The sequence below is a fragment of the Coturnix japonica genome, chromosome Z (assembly GCF_054131305.1).
Source record: "Coturnix japonica strain WE chromosome Z, WE-NBRP24, whole genome shotgun sequence".
Lineage (NCBI taxonomy): Eukaryota > Metazoa > Chordata > Aves > Galliformes > Phasianidae > Coturnix > Coturnix japonica.
The window spans coordinates 13,853,881-13,875,576 of record NC_140702.1 but is presented as its reverse complement, the minus strand read 5'-3'; the positions used below and the strand labels follow the sequence as shown (position 1 = coordinate 13,875,576).

General features: G+C 40.4%; 1 protein-coding gene across 3 annotated transcripts in view; it reads right to left on the bottom strand.

Moving 5' to 3' along the window:
• The window catches only part of PLPPR1 (phospholipid phosphatase related 1), a 103,417-nt gene that overhangs the window by 18,944 nt on the left and 62,777 nt on the right, over window positions 1–21,696 (bottom strand). For all 3 annotated transcript variants that reach the window (XM_015849822.3, XM_085529851.1, XM_085529852.1), the window contains exon 3: window positions 6,233–6,421. In XM_015849822.3, the coding sequence (XP_015705308.1) occupies window positions 6,233–6,421 (189 nt within the window). The remainder of the gene's footprint in view (window positions 1–6,232; window positions 6,422–21,696) is intronic.

Below are 21,696 nucleotides of genomic sequence, written 5' to 3'. Positions count from 1 at the left end.
ATTTCTATAAGTTATTTTTCAACTCATTTGCTTTAACAGCATCCTTGTGGCACAGTCAATCAATGTTAACACCATTTAATCAAAGAAAACAACATCCAGGGACATACTATTACACAGAAAAAACTCAGGCAGCAAAAAAAAAAAAACAACATTGCTGGGTCTCACAACATCATTGCTCTAATTTCTGGTCTGGTTTCAGTGAGCAGAGTGACATTTCCTGAATTCTCTACAAGACTGTGTGTGGTGGCATTTTTATTGTCATGAGTAGACAGAGCTAGATTAACCAATCCTGTAACATCCCAACAGCAACTAAGAGGAGGAAGGCAAATGCTGAGAGAAAAACTGCATGTGGAGCACTCAAAACAAGAGAATACAAGCAGCTGTGGGTTACAGGGACCCTGATCAGCCATTATTGTAGCTTTCTGTTAGACCCTCTCCTCTGTTGTTCTTGTACTGGGGAGCCCACAGCTGTGCACTGAGCACAGTACTCCAGTTGTGGCTTCACCAGGGTCAGCAGAGAGGAGGGTTACCTCTCTCAACCCACTGGCCATAGCCCTTCTAATGCACTCCTGTGAATGGTGTGTATGATAACAGGACACGATCATTTCCAGAGCCATAGGCACACCCATACCTCACTCCTAGATGTCCCAGCTCACCATGACAGGACTCGAGAGAAAGTGATGCCATTGCACAGAACACACTCGCAAAACCCCCAGGCTTTTCCTCCAGCTCACTCCCATGCACAAGGTGGGAGCTCTCAACACACTGGAGCTGAGCCCTCCATCTGTGGCTGGGCAGAAAGGGAGGCTAGCTGTGACAGAGAAGTCTACACAAGCACTGGCCATACACCTCCCTGGAAAGTATCATATCTTCCAAGTCAGGAGGGACACTCCAGGCATGGATGCTGTCACAGGGGTCTGTGTGCTCCCTACTGCATCACTGCTAGCACAGCCTGGGGATTTCTGAATGAAAAAGATGGGAAGAGCTGCTGCAACTGGACTCTGAGCAGCAGGAGCTGCTCCTGGTTTATTTCAGCATCTGCCACTGAGCAGCTGCAGGGAACTCAGCCAGCACACCGCAAAAGTTCCCTGAGTTCCCTTCTAGGAAGGCTGCACTACACCAAAGCCAAAGGGGGAAGATGGTAATGAAAACAGGAAAAACATCTAAAAAAAAGTGTTTCTGAAATTTGGAAGGCAAGTGTGAAGTTTTCAGACCACAGTTTTATTTGACCAGTTGCAATAAAGTTATCCTGGAATAAACACTCTTTTGAAGAACTTAACTATACGGGCCCATTAACAGCTACAGAAGCTGCCACCTCCTTCATGGAAACAGAGGGAAAAACAAAAGATTGCATAAAACCAGCAGCAGTACTTTCCATCTTACTGCAAAGAAGTGAAAAACTTCACCCTTGAGGCCTTCTGCTGCTGTTCAGCATTCATTTCAGGGAGCTGCCTGTTCCTAAGCCTCTCCTCTCAAGTGACCAGACAGATCACAACAGATGGAGAAGTGCAAAAAGAAGCTCTGAATGCAGGAATGAGAGCTTTGTACCAGCTGAGGAATTGGCTGATTTGTAGTAACCTCGTAACAGGAAAACTGGCCTCAAGGGACACAAATTAATGCTTGAGGTAGCCAGAATATTTTTAAGGAAATGACTTGAAAATTTTATGTTTATGTAAAGCAACTTGTTCTGATTGAAACATTATTTTCGTAAAATTCTAATATTGGCAAAAATCAAATCATTGTTACTTCTGCTCTGAATTGTAATAATTCTCCACCCTTCCCTATTTTGGAATTGACAGTGCACTGAAATATTATACTTTCTCTTGGGCTCTGCATAAGATGATACTGCAGGACATAACTTTTAAATTCACCAGACTTGCTATCATGGAACTCAAGCTCTACTTGCAAGCTGCTTGTAATATTTATGTTTCCTATCACAAGGGGGACAGCTGAGTAAAAAGTCTGCACTATGCTTACCTCCAGAAAAGGGTTTGCGTCCTAAGACCCTCAACTCTGAAAATAAACACATTCATTTTCTCACTAATTTCACCCTGCCTGAAGTACTTATGATCACCAAAAGTGGAGCTGTCCATCTAAAGATCTGTGTCTGCTATCTAAATGTGCAGATATATTGCTGTAGGCTGTCTTAAGCCCAAGACAACAGCAGTTTGGAACTTTTTATCCTTTAAAAATGGATGGCACAAAGACTAAAGTTCTGTTTTATTCTCAAAAGGATATGGAGATGAACACCCTCCTCCTCATCGCTCCCCTTTCCTTGTCTGTCACATATTTTGTAGGTAGCTTATTGCCAAGTACTTGCCATGACTGTCAAGGAGAAAAACGATTTAACCCCAGATTCTGAAAGGTCTGGAAGGCAAGTCCTGCAAGGAGAGGCTGAGGACACCTGGGTTGCCCAGTTTGAAGAAGAGAAAGTTCAGAAATGTCTTTCTGCAGCTCTATGATGAGGGGAAATGGAGAGGGGGGTGCTGGGCTTTGCTCCTGGGAATTGATGGTAGGTGTGTGGGTCAAAACTGTGCCAAGGAAAGATGAGACAGCACACTGGGAAACATTTCTTTAGTGCAAGGGTGGTCATGCACTGGAACAGACTTTTCAGAGAGCTAATTGATGCCCCATATCTGTCAGTAGCAAAGGGGAATTCGGAGAATGCCCTCAATTGTGTGGTTTAACTTTTGGTTAGTCCTGAAGTGCTCAGGCACTTGGACTTGATGGTCTGTGAAGATCACCCCCAACCAAACTATTCCATCCCATCTCATCTCATTCTAGTTTACTAAGACAGAATGAAAGCATTTTTATACCCATCTCACTGTGAAAACAAGACAGCTGGAAGAAGCAGTTTTTTAATAATCAGTCTCCCAACATCATCACAACTGAAATCAGCTGCCAAGAAGGGCAAAGTCTCAGAGGAAGAGATGGGTATTGAAAATAACTGGCATGAGAGATGAATGGTTTCACCTTTCTTTACCTATAAAGCTCTTCATGGTGCCAGAATGTACAGGTAACAAATACAATCTAAAACAGACAAGATAGCAGGAATCTCTTTATTCTAGCAATAAAGAGACAGCATAATTTACTGCTTGAATTTAAGCATGCATGTTTCAGGGGACAAACCACTAAGTATGAAATAAAATGTTTATTTACAAAGAAAAACAAGTTTGTCCTTTTTCAGGTACAATTTATCATTAAAATCACCATTTCCCTTCTGCTTTGCAGCAAAGTTGCTAATATCAACACACTCTGAGAATTAAAAATGAATAAGGCAGATGAAAGCATTTGACCTGATCTCCATGGAATATTTGAGAGAAAAATGCATTTCAGAGAATGGAGTCAGGCATACATGATTTTAATTTATTTAACAGTGCCACCATGAGATTCAGGCATCTCCCCTTGCAAGAAACTCTCATTATCAGAGACTAAAAGGTTATCACCAGGAGCATTAAAAGACTTTTGTAATTCTGATGTATGATGATTAACTACCCAGTGTAGCAGAAAAACAGGCTGGTCTCATTTATTTTGCCACTCCAGTGCAGGGAAACGAACATACAGTGGTACCAAATCACAACAGCACATCTGAGATGTGTTGTAAAATACATGCATTTGTTTTCCCCATGGCCTCTGTCCCAGCCAAATGACTGAGACACAATGATATTCCATTACATTCATAAAGATGCTCCCTTTTGGCTTTCAAGCACTCTAACACCTCACATCTGTGTTAAAATCAGGGCTTGGAGCCCTGCTCAGAGCTTTGCACACAGGACTGCACTTAGACATTGCTAGTGACTCATCTGAGTGTGTTTGTACTGACTCCTGGACTATTTTCCATGGCTCCAGAAAGGCTGTTAAGCAGAACTGAGAGTGCTTCCCAGTTACTGCTGGGCTCCTATTCTCATTAACAAATCCCTTCCTGTCATGAGGTATCAGAGAAGGGGCAATATATATGCAGCACTCACTGCCTTAAATCCTCTTAGCCAAACCAACCAATTCACTGTCAGAAAGTGAAGCAATAGAGTCTTGCAGAGAAGAGGGGGAGAAAAAAAAGGGTCTGGCATTACTTTGTACTTATGTCATTTCTTCATACTGGAGCTGCAGGTTGTCAGTGATTATTCCCAAGAACAGAGTGCACAGAGTGAAACTGGCTTAGCCCACAGTGAATGCAAGCTAACTTCCCTCCTACAAAACACAGCTCTGCTTTCTTTCTTCTGCTTTTTTTTGGGGTGTGAGGGGAGGGGGTGTATGAGGGGGAAGGGAGTAGTGGGGTGGAGGCAGTGGAGACTACAGTCATCACAGTATGAATAGAAATGGCCACACTTACTCCTTTTAGTGAAACCTCCGGGATGTTCAAGGATCTTCAACTGCATAAAAAAATTGCTTCCTAGACTTACCCTGTGACCAACAGGCAGCACCTACCCAGGCATAGCTAGCTGCAGATACTCACACACACAGGGGTGTGACCTGCAATGCAATGCAGCAACAGATCTTACGGAGAATCTGAGCTCACTTTACATCTCACTTACCAGCTTTTTATTAACTATCATTGCCAAAACTCAGTCTGCAGCAGAAAACTGGGTGGAAACAGGATCAACTAAAGCATTTAGTTGATTATCACCCAGGGAGGTGGTTGAGTAGCCATCCATGGATGTGTTTAAGAGCCGTTTGGATGTGGTACTCAGGGATGTGATTTAGTGGAGGGTTTTGGAGTGGAGTTACGGTACTGGTTAGGCTGTAGTTGGACTTGATGATCTTCTAGGTCTTTTCCAACCTGGGTAATTCTATGATCCTATGGTTCTATAACCCAAGGAGCAGAGCTTACTACCTCAGATCCCATCATTTAGTGTGATTACTGTCCCTCAGGACCAAAACTGTAATCTCTGCACAGCTAGCACTGAACAAGACAGAACCACAAGCTCCACGCTGTCCTTTAACTGAAGTTCTTTGCACACAAAGCCCTCATTTGGTGTTCACTCACACAATAAAGGCTGAGGAAACTACAAAAACAACATTGTTCAACTCCCAGAGAAGACTCAAAAACAGCTGTTTGTAAGTAACCAGGAAAAAGTTATTGGGCCACCAATATGAAAGAAATGTTGACCCAGCAGAGCAGAATCTGAAAGGTTTGCAGACAACTTTACCAGAAAACTTTAAAGAAGATCCAACTGAAAAAAGAGAATTTTAATAGCAAATCACTGAAACAAGGGACAATCCTCCCACTAACTCCAGTGTCACAGCATCCAGACACAACAGCATCACTCAAACTTGCTTTAAAAGCACAGACTGTGAAGGTCACTAAGGAGAAATGTAGCACTTATTTTTTTCATTTGCAAACAATCTATAACTGCAGCATCTGAATTCCAGTACAGAAAACAACATTGTTACTGCAGAGGATTTTCATAAGCTCTTGACATAAATCATTTTGAAATCACCACTCCTTTTCACAAAGTCTCTTTTGACAAAAACTGTAGACTCGTATGCAGATACCTTTCATGTTTCTCATCAAGTCCTGTGTTAAACTGTTTCATGCATTAATATTATTGCAGACTGAAAAATGAAATGGACTATGGTCCAGCACTTAGCCTCTCACAATAAATATATAATGAATATTATTTATTACATTTTAAAAGGTATACAAAGCAAAGTTAAGAAATACTAAAGATTAAAAAAATAGAGAAAGGAAGCAACATAAGAAAACAAAGGAAGTAGTATGATGGGAATTTATCTGTGTAATTACAGAAACTTGAAATATGAAAAAGGGAGCATTCATACTTTCTCAATATGAAGCATCACTCTGCTTGTCTAAGCCCTTTAAAGCCCCACAGTAGTCATCTTACTACAGCAGCAAATAATCCTGAACATGCTGCATCTCCAGCCAGTGTTTTTCTCCTGCTTTATCCTGTTTTTTTTTTATTTCCAGTAATAGATCACTTTTATGTTTGTGCTTCTCTGGAGCCCAGACAATTGACAACTAATCACTGAGGTGGGCAAGCTATTGTAGCAGGCTTAACAAGCTCTACCACTCAATCTTTCTTTGTGATTACTTCAGAATAATTACATCTGGAGATAAGTGATGAAGATCATATTAGGCTAAGGCAAAGCGGAGTCCAGTTAACTGTAAATCAATTACAGCTGAAAAGAGAGGAAAGGGGACAGTGATATTACAGGACTATTGCCCTTATTTATGGAGCAGCAGTGGAGAATTCAAATAATTTCTTATACTTACAATAGCTGTCGGAGTCGAAGCCAGCACACAGTAGAGCACCAGAGGTGAAATGAAGCTCTCATCCTCCGTTCCAGGGTATGGTTTCATCAAATTGCCATCCTGACAGAAGAAACCTTGGATATGCACCTGAAAAGTATCGGTGCACTCGAAGTAGTAGGCAAGCAGAACAGTCCCAGCCATGATGACAAGCTGAAAATACAGCATGGTTACACAGAGACATTAGTTGCTTTTTAACAGATGCAGCAATGCCTTCGAGCTACTCTAGCCCTGCAGACAATCCTCCCATCATCGACACCCCCACGGTCTTTGCAATGCTGGTGTGTGTGTGTGTGTGTGTGTATGCATGTGCGTTTCTGCATGCCGCTTTGCAACATCTGTTACATAAACCTTTTGGCAAATGACACTAATGAACGGCTCAGATAGAAGTGGGTCCGTAACACAGCTTGTGGAGGGATGGGAGCTTCAACAGCTCCTTCATCAAAGGGCATGTGAGTATCAGTGGCAGCAGCAATCAGTGAAAGCCAGCGGGATAAGGGGCAGCATTGCAAGAGCAGAAAGTGGCAAGCTAAAACCTGTGGGGAGCTGGAAGGGATTGTTACAGGGATAAAGGAAGCTAAAGCCAAAATGCCTCCCTGCCGCAGCTGCAAACCAACGATGGGGAACGTGTGCTCTCTGTTCATTCAGAAGAGTACTCTGTGGGTCAGATGGAGGCTCATCCGAAAGTAAACCTGCCTCCAGCCTCTCACCTTGCCCTTCCGCCACTGCTTACCAGGAAAGCTTTAGGGAGACTGCTCAGTAGTCCTGTCTCCCCAGCCAGCTGGCTGGGAGCACTCTGTATTGTTATCCTGACCTGCTCCATTGCAGCCACCTCTTTGGCCTGAGACTAGATCTTCACATTTACAAATATGAACCACAAAGAGCTCTTCTTGTCTCATTTTGTATTTTACTACTGACTGACTGGGCTGCCTGGAAAAGCTCAACTATTTTGTGTATGTTCACCATTATTCTGTACAATCCACATCAATGTCTGCATCAGCTTCCCAACACATCTCAAAACAGTTCACCAGGCTGTCACTAATCTAACTTCTTGCAATTAAGTGAATACCCTAACATAATTCTTCACTCTCTGACAGACTGCAAAAGAAACCTTACTTCAACTCCTCATCATTTACAAAAGTGGTAATATTGATCTGAATATTATGACAATTACAGGATCAGATTCACAGTAGTCATTATAGAGAGTAGGTCCTCCTACCACTGTTACCATAAACACAGAAGTTCCTTTACCGTGCATTAGGAAAAAATCAATACAAATGAATGTGAAAGACAAAACTCCAAAGTTTGTAACATTTTTCTTTCAAAAGATGTACATCAAAACTGCTTTACTGAGAGATTACCGTAAGAATAGACTTTGTTCTCAAAAACAAACTTACAAACTATTCGTGTACTCTGACCTAACTTTGTTGGCTGTAACAAAGAATATTTGGGCAGATGTTGGACCAAAATTAGAAAAGAAAAACAAAAAAAAACCCCAAAACAGAAAAATCATTAATGACAGTAGACCATAGAAAGTCAGTATGGTTGAGGGTCTTCTGGGTCCTTCTGTCCCAGTCCCTGCTTCAGCATGGACACCCAGAGGAGGTTGACAGGACCATGTCCAGGTGGCCTTTGAAGACCTTTAAACAGAAAAGTGCACAGACTGTCTGTGCAATCTGTATGACAGACTCAAGCAGACCAAACTGAAGCCAAAACAGAATGCTTCTGAATCTCCACCATTCTTAAAAAATCAACAGTATCATTTTGTACCCAGATACTAAAGGCCACAGGTTAATTTCACCCCCTGGAAAATAAAGCATGGAATGTTTAATGTTCTTAGCCCAGTCAGTTAGCGGTATGGATTCAGACATCAGCTTTAGGTGACTGCAGAACTATGGTATCAACTGTAATTTCTGAAGGCAAAGAACATAGTTTTCTTTAGAAGCTCAAGAAACCAGGAATCTACACAATTATTCCCCATACATATTCTCTCTTTTCCAATTCTGATTTATAGCATGAATGTAAGCACATATGCATAAAATGTTAACAAAATGCCTGCTACAACACAGGTGTAAAGCAAGATGCTGTTATTTAAGTATTTCCCAGAGACATCTACAGCAGCCTAGTTGAGTCAGTGGGACTTCCTATAAACAAACATGGTTCTGTAATTAAGGGATTAGAATACAAGAATTTAATTCCCTGTGTGACTATGTATTACCTGATCAGCCTTGGGCAACTCAGATTTATAAATTAATATCAGAGGAAGACAATGACACTATCACGACTGCACACAAACACAATAGACTACCTGGGCATTGAGGTACTGAAGCTTAGTTCCAGCACTTCACACAACCAGGGCTTTCAGTAACAACCTGACCCATCCCTCCTGTTCCAAACATACCTCCAGAAATGCCTCAGGTTGCCAGTGTATAAAATAAAATGAGGACATAAAGAGAAAGGACAACATCACTGAGATATGTTGTTTTCCTTTCCATAGGGAGAAAACAAGCACTGAACTTCCATCATTCACTGGATGGCACAGGAAAAACATTTCTTTTTTTTTTTTTTTTTTTTTTTTTTTCAGGAGAAAAAAAAGCTTTTTGAGGAGTGTTTTTGTTTGCTTGTTCGTTTTTGATTTTGTTTGTTTTATGTGGTAGAGATCTTTCACTTATCCCAAAGCAGCAGTTGACCTTCCCAGTGCCACATGTTGCCTCAGTGCTGCATGAAAACACCTCCTGCATATAAAATGTGCCTCTATTGACTTATGTCAGTACTGACCTACAGCACAGTCACCTCAATAATAAATCAAATCCTGTTCACAGTTTTCACAGTTCGGTTTCTGTGTTTTGATCTTTTGATAAAAACAAATAAACAAGCAAATAAAAACATATTTGCACAAAGAGACTGTAATCCTAAGAATGCTGGATATCTCAGGGGAACAGCAGTAGCAAAACAGCAGAAATTAGACCTGCAGTGCAACACATCCTACCATGGATACATGAAGACAAGGGATTATGTGAAGTATAGAAAAGACAGGCCAGTTATTAGCATTAACATGACTAAAATTTTTGCTGCTCCTACAGCCAGTGAAAATCTGACCATGTGTGTGGCATGATCCTCTGCTTCATGTTGAGTATTCACCACTGTCAGCATCTTCTTTTTATTCTTCTCGCTTTCCTTTTCCTTTTCCCTCCCCTTTCCCTTTTCCTTTTCATTTGGCAATAGTTTTGTGTTTATTTCTTATGGCAATTGAAGCTCTTTTGTTTTGATTTACTAATTGGAGGTGACTTAATCAGCTTTTGTCACCCACTCTTTCAATTAATAATGGTAGGACTTAAAATGACAAGTGCAGAAATCCTGGACTTTTATAGCTGCAGTGAGCTTGTAGGAGATAACTTTCCCTTTTCTCCTTATTTTAATGTTTATGCTATTTGCTTAAGTGGTGAGGAAGAGCAGGTAGGCTGACAAGACAGAAAACATCTAGTGACATAATTCAGAAAATGAAACACAGTTTAGCACTGACTTTTCACAAGGTTTACTTATTGATCCTTACTGATGTATTTCCTTAGGATTACTTGAGAAAAAAATAAACCCCTTAGTATAAATTCAGAATAACAGTTGGGGAATAGAAGTGCTTAAGGTGCTTAATGGCCTTCATTACACAGTATTTAAGCACATCATAATCCTTAATGTTTATCGTAAGTACTCCATTGTAAGATAAGAAAATGTTTTTATCGCCATTTTCCAGAGAGGGGACAAAAGCAGAAGGAGATTAAAATGTCTGCCCTCAAGTCACAGTGGCACCTGTGGCACAGTCAGGATTTATCATTCTGTTGGACTCACTTTTTCTGGTTTAGTCAATAATCTGCACATGAAAAACTCAGTGATGTATGCTCAGATCCTGATTCTGCAGAAGCTTGCCCATGATGCAGTTAACAAAGCACACCATGTGTCTGATCCAGCCTCACTTAAAAACTTCTGCTTGACTTTAGACCAGGGTCAACAATGTGGATTCAACTGGTTTGTGTTTTTCCCTCAGAGCCAGCTATTAAGATGGTTTAATTCTGTAGCACCTCACTCAACACCTATTCCTTGCCACGCCATTATACTATGCACCTCCTTGCAAGCCTGCCTGCACTGCTTCTCTCCTGCCTATCACAGCGTCCTTTGAACTGTGGGAACTCAATGAAAAAAAAAGAAAGAAAAAAAAAAAAGAAAGAACAACAACTTTTTAAGTGTCCAAGAAATAGGAAGCAAAGCATGTAATCTTCTTTCAATCTGTAATTATTTGTTGCAAGTGATAATTAAATGAGTGTGCCCTGAGTACAAAAAAGAGAATCCTCAGAGTAATAAATGTGAGTCAGGCACATTAATCCCTGGGTGCTGGGATATATCCAGAAATCCTCCCCTTCACCTTAACACTGTGAGAATGCCTCAGAGACCAATGTAAAACCAAAACAGTTACTTTAATTCCAGGCAGCAGGATTCCGTTCCCAGACTGCATCCACTTTCTTCACATGTACCACAACATACTTCACCACAGCTGGAAACTCTCAGAGGATCAGCACCTTTTCTAGATGGCTGCAAGCACAAAAGGGCCTACTACTTTGCAAATAAGAAAGCAAGAGGGCAGCTCCATTTTGGAGGGAGACATAAAGCTGCAAAAGACAGCACCTAATGGAAAAAGACAGCTGACAGCAGGAGGCAGAGCTTTCTGATCAGCCTGTACTGAACCCTCCCCAGAGTACTTAGTATCAAGAAATTGAGGGAGAAAAGAAAGTTGTTATAAACATTTCTCACATACTATGTGGCTGTACAATCCTGCAAGACAAGCAAACAGCCGCTGCAAAAGTTTCCTGATGTGTACTGAGATACTTTGTCACTTGTATAAATCATAATGCAAATCCATATAAATGAATTCGAAAAATAAAACAAGTTCTGTTGGTATTTGTATATAAATAGGTAAACTCTTTCAGCTTATCAGCCCTTCCACATGCTACTGATAACATATCTTACAATGCCATTAATGTGTGTGACTGCACATAAATGACAACATAAAAGACCACATTTCTATTCCCTCTGAAAGAAAGCAAACACTTTGTGTGAGATTTTCTTTTGTGGATAGTCAGTTACATAATTACTGCAACCCTCCTCAGTTTGTTTCCACTAAGCTTCACTGTGTTTCATTCCATAGACTGAAACTCACCATTTCATGAGCAGAGCATTACTAACTTGCCTAGGTGTTCTCAGTTCTGGGCACACATGTGGTTCACGTTTCCAACCTATTTAATCAGATGTGCACCTTCCCTTCTGAACCATCTCTGGTGATCCACTGCTACATAAAGACTGAAAAGTCCTGCTATGTTCAAATAAGCCAGCTGGTAAGAATGTGGTATGCTGTGAAAACCGGTTAAAACTGAGTATAGCACTCCCAGCAGTTTTAGTGCTGGAAGGAGCTGTTAGGAGTGTGTCATTGCTCTCTGCTGGACAGTACCAGTAACTGATCAGCATGTCTCAGGTTGTTCTGCCCAGGAGCAGTAATCATTTTCAGCCCAGCCACCTTGGCCATGCTTGCTAGGACTTCCAGTGCTGATGCTGCAGCAGAGGGTGTCAGAAGCACAGAAAACTAAAAGCAACCCCCAGCTTGGTGAAACTTGTGCCTTTCTGTAGAGACCCATTTGTATCTTTCTATAAAGGGGTCTGAAGGTCTCACTTGCATGTTTCTATAAAGACAGATCAAGTCTCCACCTAAGAATTACTGAGACAGTTTCCTGAAATATCCTCATTAGAGTGAAACCTGAAGCTCATGTTCTTTTAAGTGCTACTTTTACTTATCTGTGGCCAACAAATTAAATCTCCTTCATCTGACATAGATTTCTTCTGGTGTTTGTACCTGGAAAAATCCACATCATCTCACCTGTAAGACTTTGCTTTCTTAAATAATCCACTGCCCTTCGAATACTGGCAGAAGAATTGGATTTGTGTTACTAGAAGACAGTTTTACTCAAAAAAATTGCTGGGGGAAGCATTTTCATGCTTCTCTAGGTATTTTTGTAGCACTCCTGAAACTGAGATGAAGCCACGACTGCAACTTCCCAAGACAGGCCTAAATATTCACACTGTAGATAATGAAGTGGAAAGGAAGCAGATAAACAGCTGCCTTCAGAAAAGCCTGTCCTTACACATAACAAAGAAGATGGAGACAACAGTTAATTACAGGTCCATCTGATCCAGATGTGCTAGCTGCCAAAAGGCCACTTCTCCTGCTGAGGTATGAGGGTAATAGGTACATTTCTCCCATTAGCATTAATGAGAGCAGTGTAAGCTCTTCAGGGATCAACAACAGCCTCCATCTCTACAGCAGTTTGTTAAGCATCTGTTCTGTACCATTTTATCACACATGACATGCCTTAAAAGGTTTCACCTTGGTGTTCCTGTAGTACATCTAGGTCTGCGGAAAGAGGGAGAGCGTATCACTCAGCAAAGGCTCTTGCAGCCTCTAAGCATAGCAAAATAATGGTTGCAAATGGACTCCAAGGATCTTGCCAACTACACAGTTCTTAAGTTGCAGAGGGACTGGATGCAGCAAATCATTTTTACTGTGCTATAAAATATTACCAAAAAAAGTCACAGCTGCTAGAGGAATGTATCGTGAAATAATACTTGGAGACAGCAAGAATAACTTACACTGAACTTCCACCTAAAACACAGGTTGCTCTGAAAGTACAATGTCTTCTATTTATTTCCCTGGAAGCCAGAACAGACACAAAGAGCACAATAACAGCATAAGATTTAGCACATTCTCAACTACAAATGTGTATCATTTTTTCCACATGGAGGAGTTCAGTTCCACACCTTTGCTCAAGCTGCTCTTCCATATCAGGTGCCATTCTGTCAAACATCCACTCTGATGCCATCTGTCACATGGCAACAGCATGTAATGGGGTATGGGTGGGAAGGTTCAACCTCTGCTGCCATATGACTGATATCCACCTCTGGTGATGTGGGTCAACAACAAAATAAAAAACATTTCTTTCAGAGCAGCCCTCATAGTAAAGTAATTCCAAGTGAGCAGTTTAATCATGCAGAATAACTAGATATTCTATGCTATGCCTGAATAAGTATGAAAGCCAGTGATCTATCAGAGCTGCCACTACTCAGAAGCATTTTTGATCCATCACCTGATATAGCTGCCTTTGCAGTCTGATCCTGAGATCACTTTTCTCTAGGAACTGTGGTGCAAATTCAAGTCTGTCCTAAGAACAGACAATTTCAGGGCACAGCTTTGCTGGAGGAGTTTTTTGTCCCAACAGCAAGGTGACACAAGCTGGAAAGCATCTCAGAGAATGCTAACAGTATACATGGGCCTTTCAGGCTGGGGCTGTGTGGAAAACAGGCTGATGTCTACAGAGCTTCCTACTTGTCCATTTCAAGAATTAATAGTCCAGTTTTACCATTTTGGTGATTAAGTTTGGCCTAGGTATATCTCATAAGGCTGAAGAAGACAGAGACAAAAAAGGGACATTATGTGTTCCTAATAAATACGTCTCAGAAAAGATATTTCATGAGATTATAGTGGTCTCTGAATATATTGACACATGGTTTAAAACAATTTCAGCTTCCTTTTTATGGTCAGTCTTTGGAGATTTTCTGTCTGCTGCAAGTTCCTCTTACACTGCAGAGATGTGAAGCTACCTCAGAGTTCACCTATGAGGAAGCCGAATTTCTCCCAGTCTAGCTTTGTTAAAGCAGTAAAGAACTCCTAATGGCATCAGAGACATAAAGACATACAAGTTCTTTAACTGGAATAACTTTTTTTTGTACACAGGAAATCAACTGAATCTCAGTATGAGGCATCTTTGATTATCAAGTATAATTCAACCCACTCTAGCTCTCTCAGTTCAAAGTAAAGTTTCAGCCTTCTAATTTGTATACCTTTAGGTTTTGCCAGTGATATTCATACAATAAATTTAAGCTTATTACTTTTTTTTAAAGGTAACTGTGACCCCTGGATCATGGGCTGAACCTGTCAACATAAAGGAAGGAGGAAAGCCTAACCACATGTAGTGCTGTGTATTTTAATAGTATAATGGCTTTTATGTACCCAAGGTCTGAACATGAATATAAACTAAGCCCAAAGCATTAATTATTCTTCCATTTGCTCAAGTACCAAGGTAGGACAGGAATAAATGGAGATATCGAGTCCAGTGTATTGGAAGACTGGTGCAGAGCTGGCAGATTTCTGAACTCCAGCTGCGAGCTCCACTACAGCCTATAATCCTGAGTTACACCTATTAATTAAAAGAATATTTTTATCCTGGCATTTCTGTTTTCAAAGTTAACAGTTCTCCATAATAACACAAAAATCTAAGCACCATATGACCTCCAGCATTATTTTCAGTTTCTATTAGAGATGTTTTTGTTCATAACAGATTGTATTTCTGTCTCCTACACTGATTCTCTGAGGGCTGCTAAGAAGATAGGACGAAAACCACTTCAATTTAAACGGCATGATGGAGTATGCACCTCTTAAAAGCAACTCCTATAGGAGTAGTAGCAGTAGATGAAACATGGGGCTGCAGCAGGGAGAGGGAAAAGACCTTAGAAAACACTCTTCATCCTTCTGATGGAGCACTAATGACAATCTCAGTGACTCCTTGGCTGCCTGTGCTCTCGGGCTGCTAACAAGTACATTAGAGCACATTTTAACCATTGGGATAGTTTCTCTGATACCAACAACAAAAGGTGTGTAGGCTTCTGTGGAGACATGATGCCATATCACATGAAAACATAACATGATACTGTCCTGTCAAAAAACCTGTTTGTTGATGAATTTTCCTAGATCACTGGTCTCTGACACAGTCTTTATCAACTAAGAAACTGACATCAATAACAGCTTGTCCCCCTCCCTCTATCCCACATATCCTACTTTTTCAGTGCATTTCTCATTTGTGGTGACAATTCAAGAGATGGAGATATCTATTTTCAAAACTTGGGCTGCTGACCATCTATCACAGAAGATCTCTTTTTGATAAAAATGAATGCTTTAATACTACAAAATTTGCTGGCCTTTTTCCACACACACTTTTCTATTAATTCCCCAGTACTACATCACACTAGCCAAAGTATGCCAAATGTGAAATTATGCTGCATGAAATGCCCACAAGGCTATGAGCTGCAGCAGGCTTTTGCCCTCACTGTCTACCCAAACACCCACTGGATGAGGAAAAAAACCCACAAATTTCTGCATTTATATGGCAGAATTTGTGCAAGCTGTGGGTAATGACTGAGCAAAGCTGGCAAGGGCATCTCAATTGAATACCTAAGACCTGACACGGGTAAACAGTTCAGACATACCACCACAGGTGTTACTGCAAACTGGAAGAAGCTCAGCAGTGTTCTTTTAATCACCAACAGTGGAGGAAAAGCACTTCCCCTGTGGCTTGAAGAGTGAGGAAATGAATCCCCAGCTATTTTATGGAATCATGTAATACCCATGTTGCCAAATACAAGAGAGTCCATAAAAATCAATACTAATGATATCTTCTCTTAGCTAGAAGATAGATAACAAAAGTCATGAAAAGGCCCACCATTTAGTTCCCTGTAGTTTAACCCTGAATGGTAATATATGTGTTCAACCTTTCACGATTACTTCATTTTGGCAAGCCATATTTCATTGTAGTTATCTGACTTGTTATGGAATTTTGAAGACACTTTCTCTCCTTTAAGATTTAGTTCCTACATGGCTATAGTACTTCACTATATCCTTTCTACAAAACAAACAGTAAAAAGGCTGATGTGTGTCAATTTTACAGATTTTTTTTTTCTTTTTTTTTTTTTTTCTTTCCCAGAAGCTTTTATTGTGGAACAGACTGAAAAGCAATATGGTTTATTTGAGCTGAATTAAGGTATGATGAGAGATATGACAGGTTTTGTTTTGTTTTTTATTTTTAATTCAAGGCAAGTATTGGTGCACAGAACTATTATCTACTGAGAGTATGATGTCTGCATCTCCTTAAATCCAAAGTAGATTTTTGAAGGTTTATCAGCAGGGGGCATTAATGCAACATTAAAGTCCAAATCCAAACTAAAAAACAACCCTGCAGTGCCTGTTGTTACTTTATTATTAATAAGTAAGGTTTCTCCTTGTATTTTTCAGAAGATCATTTCTTTCTTTTCTTTCTTTTTTTTTTTTTTTTTTTTTTTTTTTTTAAGAATTGCTGGAATTCCAAGACATTTTCCAACACTGGTCATCTGTTTAAGAGTGCATTGTGAGTTTCATCCTGGTTGCAAATGTAGTTTAGGAGAACCTGACATTGTGTATAGCCATCTCTTTCAAAGCAGACTATATTCAGCAGGAAAAAAAAAAGGGCGGTTTCAACACAAGTAAGATTATTCGGTCATGAGCATCAGTTGCTCCCTGACACCCTGTATACACATTTGAGGAAATGACTGACAATGCCCCTATTTCCTATGCTTGCAGCCTGGCAGCAGCTACTGACCTGGAAAAGAGAGGTATTTCCAGAAGGAAATTTTTAAATAGCAACATATTCCCTTCAGAGTGCCCATTTCACACTCCACTGACAACTGAGGGAAAAGTAACTGCTGATAATTTAAATGATCAGTCACAGAGACTGTGTCTACGTGCTCATACCAATAGGACTTTATCTTCTGTTTTCTGACACTAAGAAAGCACACAAAGAAGATAGCATTTATTTTGTTCAAATCTAATAGAAGATAATGCACAAAGTTTATCTATCAGAAATATAATCTAGCAATTAACTGATAACTGAAGGAGCCAAAGTTAAAAAGGAAGAGGTAACTGTGGCACTGGCTCTATTCCTTGGTCTTTCATCTGGTTGATACTATCACACTGTAATCTGGTTGTTGCTTAGTTCATATTACCAATTATTAGTGTGCAATTATTGAATCTTTTTCAATCTTCCTGTATTAAAATCCATATATTGTTTATGATAATCCACAGTATGCCCATATATGTAGCATAATGAGCCAGTAATTTACACAGGTTGCTTCAAAAGCAATGCCTCCTATTTATTTCCGTGGAAGCAACAGATACAAAGAGTGCACCACCACTACTTTATAGAGCAAATTCTCAGCTACAATACACTATATTTCTACACAGAACAAGGGAGGTGCTTGAGGACTGAAGGACAGACAGTGTCACTCCAGTCTCCAAAAAGGGCAAGAAGGAGGATCTGGGAAACAAAAGGCCAGTCAGCCTCATCTCTGTCCCTGTAAAGGCGGTACAACTTGTTCTGGATGCCATCTCCAAGCAATTGGAAGAGAAGAAGGTTATCACTAGTATTCATGGATTCACCAATGGGAGATCATGCTCAACTAACCTGTTAGCTTTCTGTGATTTCATCACTATCTGAGTAGATGTGAGGAGAGCAGTGATGGACAATGAGGACGGCAGAACTGGCTGACTGGCAGAGCTCAGAGGGTTGTCATCAGTGGCACAGAGTCTGTTTGGAGGCCTGTAACTAGTGGTGTTCCCCAAGGGTTGGTGCTGGGTCTGGTCTTGCTCAACATCTTCATCAACGACCTGGATTAAGTAAGAGGGTCCACCCTCAACAAGTTTACTGATGATACAAAGTTGGGAGGAGTGGCTGATATACTGAAAGTCTGTGCTACCATTCAACAAGACCTGTGCCGGTGAGAAAGTTGTGTGGGGAGAAATCTGATGAGATTTAAAAAGAGTAAGTGTAGAATCTTGCACCTGGGGAGGAATAACTGCATACATCAGTACATGTTGGGCGATGATCTGCTGGAGAAAAGCTCTGCAGAGAAGGACCTGGGAGTCTTAGAGGACAACTATGAGCCAGCAGTGTGCCCTGGTGGCTGAGAAGGCCAATGATGTCCTGGGGTGCATTAGAAAGAACATGGTCAGCAGGTCAAGGGAGGTGATCTTCCTCCTCTACTTCGCCACAGTGAGGTCACCTTTAGAATACTGTGTGCAGTTTTTGTCTCCTCATTTTGAAAAAGGCAGCAGTCTCCTAGGAGTCCAGCGGAGAGCCACAGAGATGATAAAGGGACTGAAGCACCTGCTTTATGAGGAAAGGCTGAGTAACCTGAGTCTGTCCAGCTTGGGGAAAAGACTTATTGGGGATCTGACTAATGTTGATAAGTATCTAAAGGGAGGTGGGAAGCAAATGGATGAGGCTGGGCTTTTCTCAGTAGGGTGTAGTGGTAGAAGGACCGATGGCATGAAATCTGAACATACAGAGTCCCATACAAACATGTGAAAGAACTTATTTGTGGTAGGGGTGACAGAGCACAGGAACAGGCTGGCCAGGGAGGTTGTGGAGTATGGAGTATCCTTCTATGCAGTTTTTCAAGACCCGTCTGGACCCTACCTGTGTGACCTATTGTAGGGTACCTGCTCTGCAGGGGAGCTGGACTCAATGATCTCTTGAGGTCCCTTCTAATCCTACAATACTGTAATTCTGTGAATATATATAAAAACACAGTAACACAGGGTCTTCTAGCAACATTCAGATATCATCCAGACCAGCAACATGTACATGCTGCTGTTTTTCTCTTTCTTTTTTTTTTTCCTCTCTCTCCTTCTCTCTCTCTTTTTTTTTTTTTTCTTTTAGGGTAAAAACCTGTTTTTAACAGTAAAAGGAAAAGCTGTATTAACAAAGCCTCTCATGATGACCTGAGAAACTGGCAGGGCATTTCTATGTGTGAAAATTAAGAATCTTCTCTCAGAAAAACCTAATACATATAATGCAATTTTCCTTCTAGGTCTCAGAAGCATGGAATAATACTGGATTTGATAGCCTTCCTGATAAGTGTGAGAAGATTTATAGAAGCTAGGAGACAAAAAAGGAATTAAACTTCCATCTGTCAAAAGGGATAATATATCAGAATTTTTATTTTTATTTTTGAACAGAGAGAATGCTATCACAAAGTATTATTAAAATCTCTGAGCCCTGAGTATAATATGTATTTTCCCTCAAGCAGATCCCATGAGCTTTTCGGCAGGTGGCATTAATGATCCATCCAATTCCAAATGGCACACAGCCAGAAAACTGCTGCTTCCACAATTAGCACCTTAAAATGATCAACAAACTATGGCAGTGAGTAATTTTTATGAGAAAAGCCTGCCTTAAGATGGCATCCGATCTATGTGTTTCTTTGCAGTAACAGTAGAAGAACATAGATGTGTTTTGACTTCTCTGATGTTGAATTAGAAGAACAAAAGGGCATATTTTCTCACATTTCCCCTTGTTTTCCTTTCCCTTCCCATTAGAGAGTCTGCACATTCAGCATTTTCAAACAAAGAGAACATGACTGAAATATTTTAGCATTCAGGTGTGTGCAAACATCAATAATATCTACACAGTCCTCTCTCAAGGAGAAGATTTTTTTCTAGCTTAATGTATCTTCAAGTTTTAAGACTTGGTCTTTCAACTAAGAAGAGCAAGACAAGTAGAGGAGAATAAGAGATATTCCAATGGCAGACATGAAAAGCCATATACAATCCACATAGAGTGGAGTGATGAGTTATACTCCAGGGCTGAATGGCCTATGCATCTAGGGCTTTCCCAAAGCGAATAGTAGAAAATCCTGGAATCGCCCTCTGGACTCATGGATGCAACTTTTACCTACTCCACAAAATCCATCACCCTACACGTTACAAATACTTTCATGTTTCAAGAATCATGCAAACAGCCACTGCTAGAAACAAATGCTTTGAAAGAGTTTGTTTGGTTGAAAAACTTGGAACATTTGTCACTTATTCTTCAAAACACAGGCTGAATTCTTTCCATATCATGAAACTGCCCAGAGGAGGGGTAGGAAATACAAAGCAGACTACCAGGGTGTCCTCAGAGAACTATTCTCCAGATAATGCATCAAAGGATTCTGTGTCTGATCGTCAAAGAAGGAGATTTTTCTTTCCCTAAAATACACCTGAGCTCAGTTAGAATTGACAATGACTATAATAAGAGTACAGAACTTCCTTAGCAACCAACAGACTAAAATCTTCCTGAAGCCTAATGATGCCCCAGTGAGTATGGGGATCAGAGTTGGCAGCACTGGAACTCAAGTAATGCACTCAAATAATGTATAAAGAAGGCTGTGTGTGGGACAGCTATCCTACTATGCCATTTTTGCACCATGTGAGATACTTCTATGAAAGAGGTACTTGAATCATGAATGAGTCACTGTATACAAAACAGCCATTCCTGGGTAAAGGTATGGAATTTGCTTTTCACAGTCTGGACCATTTAATGATCTGTTCTAGATTCTCTGAATTTATGAAACCTGTTGATCTACTTAGGTATTGCAACAGAGCAACACAATAAAACTCCAGTAAAATTAGGAGCAACTCCAAAATGATTTAGTGAAAATTTGGTCTTGAGTTTCGTCTCCTTCTGACTTGAAGCAGAATGTGTCCCTCTGTGAAAGAGCTGCTTTGTATTTGATTCTTTTTGACAGCAGACCTTAACCTTGACTATCTGATGTGAGTCATCCTGGGCATCAGAAATATTGGATAATCTAGTTGCACTTTATTACCCACCTAATTTCAGTAATCAAACACAACGCTACAGCTTACTTAGTTTTGAAATGGTGCTAATTCTGTACAAAATTGATTTGATTGGCGCACACACGTTTTATTTGCATAAGGATGTTGCCCATAGAATTGTCCAACAGAAGGACTCCTTTGAAAGCTGAAACCCTGCCCTTGGCGAAAACGTTTTCCAAGTTGCCATAAAATACTGAGAGTGGCTCACTGACTGATGGTATTTCACTGTACAAATGGCTCGTAAAAGCTGTTAAATCTGTCATGTACTCTAAAGGCATTTTAGTCTAATGACTATTTTCACTTACATAGGAGCTGTCGGGAAAATCTCTCATATGGCAAGCAGCATCCAGTCCTGACAAGAATTGGGATTCTGGCACAACAAACCAATATATCTTTTCTGAATTCTGTTCATGACTGCTCCATGGCATCTTCATGTGTCATCTTTAAGGTGATCTTTTCGCTGAGAGATTTGGAGGTATGTTTTGATTTCTGAGGTGTCCTTGCAGGTAGAATAGCAAGCATCTTTCTGCAGATTGAAAGGACTGGCAATGGGAGTATTGGATGATAATGAGTATTAAGATAAAGTAGAATGCAAAGGGAGCAAAGATCTGAAAGAAGCGAAAACCAAACCACACCAAACACAATCCTTATTTTCCTTGGGCTTATTTTCAGAACATAAAATTTAAATATTAATGATGGACTGCATAACATTTCCAGTGAAATACCTGAGCAAAGCTCAGAGAAAAACAGTCACCAAATGATTTTTTCCACCCTTGACTTCTGGATAATGCCAAAGTGTGCTACAGCAGAGTAGCCTTTCTGCACTGCAGTACATTCCTCCTGATGAAGCGTTCTTTATTCATGTCCAAGA